At 40.3% G+C, this 7,466-nt stretch overlaps 1 protein-coding gene across 2 annotated transcripts in view; it reads left to right on the top strand.

The window, feature by feature from the left end:
* Window positions 1-584: 584 nt before the first annotated feature.
* The window catches only part of LOC123508380 (titin homolog), a 29,136-nt gene continuing 22,254 nt past the window's right edge, over window positions 585-7,466 (top strand). For both annotated transcript variants that reach the window (XM_045262081.1, XM_045262080.1), the window contains exons 1-10: window positions 585-1,451; window positions 1,700-2,578; window positions 2,974-3,097; window positions 3,575-3,789; window positions 3,933-4,058; window positions 4,400-4,517; window positions 4,764-4,898; window positions 5,127-5,252; window positions 5,376-5,512; window positions 5,936-6,083. In XM_045262081.1, the coding sequence (XP_045118016.1) occupies window positions 614-1,451; window positions 1,700-2,578; window positions 2,974-3,097; window positions 3,575-3,789; window positions 3,933-4,058; window positions 4,400-4,517; window positions 4,764-4,898; window positions 5,127-5,252; window positions 5,376-5,512; window positions 5,936-6,083 (2,846 nt within the window). In that variant the 5' untranslated portion in view covers window positions 585-613. The remainder of the gene's footprint in view (window positions 1,452-1,699; window positions 2,579-2,973; window positions 3,098-3,574; window positions 3,790-3,932; window positions 4,059-4,399; window positions 4,518-4,763; window positions 4,899-5,126; window positions 5,253-5,375; window positions 5,513-5,935; window positions 6,084-7,466) is intronic.

The following is a 7,466-nucleotide window of genomic DNA, read 5'->3' as shown; positions in this document are numbered from 1 at the left end:
AGGGCGCATCATTGTACCGCATACAAAACTTATGTACCACATTTCCACAAGGCTTTCCATTTTATCCATTGCAGAGTCACGAGTTCAGGTGGTTCTTTTAGCTTGCAAGGAAGATATGATCTCACCAGCCTTCTTAATAGAGTCTGCTGACTTGAAAATGGTAGACAGTAGATGGAGTCAAGCCATGGTGGGAAGCAATGTTATTAGTTTTCTCGCCTCTCTTGTGTTTGTGAATAATATCCAGCTTCACTTCAATAGTAAGAGACTTCTTAGCAATGCTAGGGCGTTTTGGTGGCATGTAGAGCGAGGGAAGAAGAGCTGCTGCTGACGCTGTTATTGTTTTGAACAAGGGGAGTGAGTGGTGCGCGTTTTGTTCATGAGAGGCGCTGGTGTATTCAAAAGCCTGTCGGCTTGCGTGATACGGCAGGGCTTTCAAACTTGGAAAAAATTACCTAGATAAAATTTTGTTAAAGTGAGTTTGGTGTTCGTTAAACAAGCAGATGGTAGTAAAAGGAAACCTTCATTGTAGCGAAATTTCGTTGTGTGAACCTTCGTTAAGCGGGGTTGCCTGTACATGTATTACATATGCCACTCATCCCCAGGTGCAGCCACCATGGACCCCTCAGAGCCACCTCCATCACTGTCAGCAGAGGAGGAATCTGCTGCTGCTCAGGATGCGATGAATGCAGATGAAACAGACTTGAATAAATTAGAAGAAACTGAAGCTGCTGTAATGTCTCTTCTAGCATCTGAAGCTGATAATGATGAAGCCATTGAACAAAGTCAGGCATTGCTTACTGTTAGTGAGTCGTATTCTGGTATAGGAGAATCCGATGAATTCCCTGTCAAAGAAGCATCATCAAGAACTTCACCTCAAGACAGTGAATCAGGGCTAGTTGATGCACCATTTAATGAAAGTACTGTGAAGCTCTCTGAGGGACTCTCATCTTTGGTGTCTTACTCTTCATCCTCTGCTGAAGTTTCAGCTTCAGAAGATAATGGTCAAGATGATCCAGAAAACAATGTGGGTGAAGCTGCACCTCGTGTTGAAGGCACTGTCGAGTTTGTTGAAGCGACAGAGTCAGGATCTGAGAAGCTGCCAGAGGAAGTCCAGCAGGAAAGTTCTCTGGTATCCCCAGGGGAAGTGTTGGCTGCAGCAGCTGATGCTCTTGCCGGTGCAGCAGACATTGAGCAGGTTCATGTGGAGGAAGCAGAAGCTGTTGATAACATGGCAGCAGCACTTGTCAAGGCTAGTTCGGGTATGACTCTGACCACAGACCTAGCCTCCATGGATGGGGAGGAACCAGCCATTCCAGAGGTGATGAAAAATGACCAAGAAGAAAAGGGCAAAGTCCAGACTCCAGTCTTACCAGAGGAAGGCAGTGTTACACAAGCCCATCCTGCACAGGAAGGAGAGACTAGTACTGTAGTATGTACTCAAAAATCAAAAGGTAAATATCTAAGATTTTGTGGTTCTATTACATAATTATGCCCTGATATATTAGTAGTGGTATATGGTTTGGTTTGTGTAGTTTAGTTTAGATTTTTGTCATGTCAACCAAAGATGGTGGATGTTTTGAATAATTTCTTGATTATTTTTTTTTTTTCACTGGAAGTAAAACTTTCCAGTCTTATTATGTGGCATGTTTTATTTATTGACTGTTTTACAGAAGAAATTTCATGATTACCTTGTTTTTAGGTGAAGTGGAAAATTTGGAAAGTCTGGCAAAAGAAAATGTCAAGGAAGAATTAGTGACTGCCTCTGATGAGAAGACCCAAGATGCAAAGAAGGATGAAGTGGATTTCAAGAAAAGTAACCATGAAGAGACAGAGAATACACTTGAATTTGTTAACGAGTCACACATGCAAAAATCCTCTCAAGACACAGAACAGGAAAGCTTTGCAAATGCTGGACAAGCTTCTGTTCCTAAAGAAAGTGCTGATACTGTTTCTGAAATGCAGATGATAGAGAATGCCATGGAGAATCCACCACCTGAACATATTCCCTCTGTCATGGATTCCACACAGGCTGCTAAATTATCACCTGAAAATCTTGATGTGAATCTTGCTGAAGAAGAGCTGATGCCTCATGGAAAAGATGTGAGTAAAGGAAAAGGAATAAAAAGATCTCTTGAAGAGGATACTAAAGAGCCTGCGGAGAGCCATGAAATTCAGGAAGAGAAGAGGTTACGAAAGAGTGAGCAGACAAGGAGTCCCTCTCCACAGCCACAGGTGGAGAGAGAGGAGCAAGAGGAGGAACAAGACATGCTACAGGAAGAAGAAGCAGAGCCAATGGAAACAGAAGCAACTCAGGAATTGGAACAAGAAAGCAACACCAAAACACAGCCATTTGACCTTTCTGGCATTGCAAAAGGTGATGATGGCAGCCATGAAGGAGAAGGAGAAGAAGTGGGAGAAGATGAAGGTGAGAAAAAAGATAATGATATTCAAGAAAAAGACAAGGATGATGGTAAAGAAGATGAAGAGTCATCAACTCCATCAAGAAAGAGGAAGAAGAAGAAGAGATCCTATGAAAGACCAAGAGGAGAAGGGGGGAAATTTATGAAGGAGAAACCAGGTACAGTATGATGAAGAGGTAATTCTTAAAACAATTGTATCACAGAAAGGAGTATTTCGTAAGATTTTCATAATCAGATATAGAAGTGGTCTAGATTGCAGACTGTTTTAAATTTGGGAAAAAAGGTGGCACTCAGGCTTATGGACACAAATAATGAAATCCAACCATATTTTGTATTTGCAACTATAAAACTTCATCTTCCATCTGATTTGTTTAGGTAAGAGATTCATAGATAAACACTTCACACAGACTTGGGATTCTGGGTGGAGAATTCTTTCTTACCTCTTTGTGTCTGATGCCTCTCTCTTTTGTATTTCTTGACAAAGTTTTTTTCTTTATTGTATATATGAAGAATATTGTATTGAAGCATAATACTTTTGAAAATTTGAACACAGACCCTTCAATGCTTGATGAGGAGACACGAATGGACTACAGTCTGCTACAGGATGAAGACTCTCAGGGTTCAGCTTCCAGGAGGGAAGTGCGCAGGTTCCGGTGTGAAGTCATCGTCCCAGAGAGGTGTGCTGCTTTCCTCTTGTGTCTTGATGCCAATTTATTGACTTATTTGTTTGTCATGTGATCAATTTGGATTTGATGTTTTATTTGGATACTGGAGTCATTAAAAGGATACAGCAAAAAAGTTAGAAACCAGATACCATATTACTTTGGTACATTATGTTTTATTAATTTGAGAACACATGGGTTTGAGCTAGCACAGTTAAACCCTTCTAATTAAACTTTTCAAATTATCTTAATCAGCTTTTTTTTTTTTACAGAACTACAAATAATACAAGTAAAATTTTTAATAAGAACTTAATGTTTTGTTTGGTAGGTTGCTTTGAACTTATCCAATCAGTGGCAAACTTATGAAAATAGCTTGCTTTTCAAATCTCAGTTACCAATGAACATACTATAGGTAGGAATATAAAATATGGAATTAAAGCATTGGTAGATAATAATCTCAGAGAGCCTCACAGACTGTTTGCCTCCCTGCAGCACGGAGGTGTTCACAGCAGAGAAGGTGGTTGAGTATGTGTGGCCACTGGAAGGTGTTGGGGAACACTACTTTATTCAGGAACAGATTTCACAGTACCTGGGCATCATGTCTTTCAAGCGACGGTATCCTGACCTGCGTCGTCGGCCCATTGACATGCAGGAAAGGGACTACCTTAAGGAAAAAGGCCTTGTGTCTGACATGGCATGTGACTTAGGTTTGTTTAAGAGTGTATTGTGTTATGTTTTCATTCATCACAGTTTATTCTTCTGTTTTTGCCTATTTGCCAGAAATATTGCCTCTACCAAGCATGTAATTGATTTTGTATTTTTAAAACATGAAATATTTTCTTTTCTTCAGGACTAACAGCTGTAAGAAGTGAGGATGTTTTGGATGTTATGTTTAACGACTTCCCTGCAAAGTTTGAAGAACTTCAACGTCTGTTGCGGGAACGTAAGGAAAATGAAATGAGGGAAAGAGGGAAAGGTAAGGATATCCAGTAGTTTTGTTTCTCAAAATACATCAGTATCTTTAAATACTTATGTTGTCTGATGATTAAGAGGGAACATTTGATCTGACCTTTATTAGTATCTTCTTCCTCCATAAAAATTGTGTTTATATTACACTTTGTATACTTCTGATGGTTTGGGACACATTATTTGAAATCATTTGTTGACCTTTTATCATGTTCTCCAAAGCTGTTTATAAATGTCTTGCCTCATCAACTGTGCCCTTATATTGGATGTCAGTCAAATTAATTGTAATTGTCTATGGCAACACTATTTGGTAAATATCTTACCTGTTGCTAAAATCTTTCTTTTGTACAGTGAACTACTCCATGGCCAACATTGATAAGTCCAAGATGCAAGAGTATGGGAGGAAGGCTGCTGCTGATGCTGCTCGCTGGAATGCTAATTTCAACAAGGAGAAAAGAGAGGAACGGAGGTAAATCTTGACCTGTTTGTCACTGCATCTATAAGTATCAAGGTGTGCATCATTGAATAGCAATAGTGGAGCAACTTTGCCAAGAGTTTATTCAGTGTTATATCTTTGCTTAAGTGTGTTGTTCATTAATTATCTCTGCTACCGTCATTTTACGTGTCATACTGTGTCTTCAAAGGGACCAGGTTTTATTCAGCATTTATGAACTTGCCCTCCTTGAAGTGATTGAAATGTGCTTTTACTTTACAGGTATAGCTTTGATCTTCAGACATTCACACTGCAGATGCCAGTAGGCCGAGGAAAGAAACTTCCGTCTGAATATACCAAAATTGGCTTTTATCCAGTTGCTGTCCTCCCTGGCCAGTTCACTAACCACTACAGAGAGTATGAACATGCTGTACCTTACTTCCCTAGATATATTCAATGCATGGAAACAATTCAGTAGAAAGCAAAAATTAAATATAAAAGGATTTATATGAAAAATGAAACTCAGAATAAGAAAAAAAACTAATTGATCATATAGCTTACAGTAAAGATTCAATAAGATGCGATAGATAGTAGGGTGGCCTGAACTATGTTTAATAGATGGCACATTTGTTTCTTTGTATGCAGATACTCCTCCCAGGCCCTGAAGACCATGCCCTTGACTACCATTATGTCAGCCCCAGTCATTGCAGACCAGCTGGGCTCTGATGGTGGCAGCTCAGACTCAGAGGATGAAACCTGTGATACTCAGAGGTGTGTTGGTTGTGCTGGCTGACCAAGAATCCTTAAAGTCCTTTTTGAAATTATCTCTTCAATGTCCAAGAAGTAATGGGCAACAGCAGAATTTGATGTTCAATGTGCTGGTTTTTTTCCCAGGACTGTGCTGGATGATAATGGAAAGGAGGAGAAGGGAGGTGATGGACCGCGCTGCAAAGTTTGTAATGGAACCAAAAACCGCAACAAGGGTGGCAAGCCTGAGCCTCTCATCATTTGTGGCAGCTGCAAATCAGCAAGTGAGTCCATGATATATCACAAAGCAAGTTTTGTTAACATTATGCTTGAACTGTCCTGTAAACTTCAAAATTTGTCAGGATTTATTATTAGTGGGGCAATTTATTAGTATATTAAAACACTCTCTCTCTCTCTCTCTCTCTCTCTCTCTCTCTCTCTCTCTCTCTCTCTCTCTCTCTCTCTCTCTCTCTCTCTCTCTCTCTCTCTCTCTCTCTCTCTCTCTCTCTCTCTCTCTCTCTCTCTCTCTCTCTCTCTCATTATAAGCTATTGTAAAGCCGGATGTATTACCACTAACTTTCAGGAATTTTGAGTTGCATTTATCAGGTTACATTAATACTTAGGAATCCCACTTATGTCTACCTTTAGCCTAGTAAGATGTTCCTCTGTATTGTGTACTTGTATGTCAAACTTTTCTGTTCACTCAGGCCACCCAACATGCATTGACCTGACTCTGGTGATGGTGCCCAAGATTGAGTCATACAACTGGCAGTGTATGGACTGTAAGACTTGTGTTACCTGCAATGATCCAGATGATGAAGACAAGATGATCTTCTGTGATATGTGTGATCGAGGGTAAGTAAATGCACATACCTAAATATGACTTGCTAGAGAGAGAGAAAATGGTATGCATATCCTTAGATGGCACACACACACACACACACACACACACACACACACACACACACACACACACACACACACACACACACACACACACACACACACACACACACACACACACACACACACACACACACACACACACACACACACAAGGCTTTTTTACAGACATGTGAACAACAACATCAAAAATAGAGAAAGTATTGAAAGTTTAGAAGTAAATGGAGTATGCAGTGAGGATCCCAGGGAAATGGCAGAGGCTATGAATGGATGCTTTCGGAAGGTATTCACAAAGGAGACTGCTTTTGACAAACCACTGGTAATGGAACAGAAAGGGATTATGAAGGAGTTTCAAGTAACGGTGGAGGAGATCAAGAATATGATGGGGAGTTTAGAAGTGAGAAAAGCTGTGGGACCTGATGGGGTATCAGGATGGATTTTAAGAGAATGCAGGGAGCAACTGGCAGAAAAAGTTTGTGAAGTAATTGATGCCTCATTAAGGGAAGGTGTAGTGCCCCAAGACTGGAAAAGAGCTAACATTGTCCCAATCTATAAATCAGGTAACAAGAGAGACCCATTGAACTATAGACCAGTGTCACTTACAAGTGTGGTAGCTAAGATGTGTGAGAGGGTGGTGAAGAATAGATGGACAGACTTCTTGGAGAAAAATGACATACTTTGTGAGTGTCAATTTGGTTTTAGAAAAGGGCGTTCATGCACGACAAACCTGATATGTTACTATTCGAGGGTGATAGATGTAATACAGGAAAGAGATGGTTGGGCTGATGGAATATATCTGGATTTAAAAAAGGCCTTTGATAAGGTACCACACGGAGACTGATCTGGAAACTTGAAATGGTAGGAGGAGTGCATGGCAGTTTACTAAAATGGATGGAAGACTTTTTGGTAGGAAGAGAAATGAGAACAATAATTAAGGACAGACCATCAGAATGGGGCTTGGTGGAGAGTGGAGTTCCACAGGGATCAGTGTTGGCACCAGTAATGTTCGCGGTCTACATAAATGACATGGTGGATGGGGTGTCCAGTTATGTGAGCCTATTTGCAGACGATGCAAAATTGTTAAGAAAAGTGAGATGTGACAAAGATTGCGAACTACTCCAGGAAGACTTGGACAGAATATGGAAATGGAGCTGTACATGGCAAATGGAGTTCAACACGACAAAATGCAAGAAAATAGAGTTTGGCAAGAGTGAAAGAAGAATCAGGAGTATGTACAAGATAGGAAATGAAGACATAAAACCAGTCATGAAGAAAAAGACCTTGGGGTGACAATTACCAATGACCTATCGCCAGAGAGACATATAAACAAAATAA

This window comes from Portunus trituberculatus, chromosome 24 (genome assembly GCF_017591435.1).
Source record: "Portunus trituberculatus isolate SZX2019 chromosome 24, ASM1759143v1, whole genome shotgun sequence".
In the NCBI taxonomy this organism is placed as follows: Eukaryota; Metazoa; Arthropoda; class Malacostraca; order Decapoda; family Portunidae; genus Portunus; species Portunus trituberculatus.
Note: the sequence above shows the minus strand (reverse complement) of the source record. Positions and strands in the feature narration are given on the sequence as shown.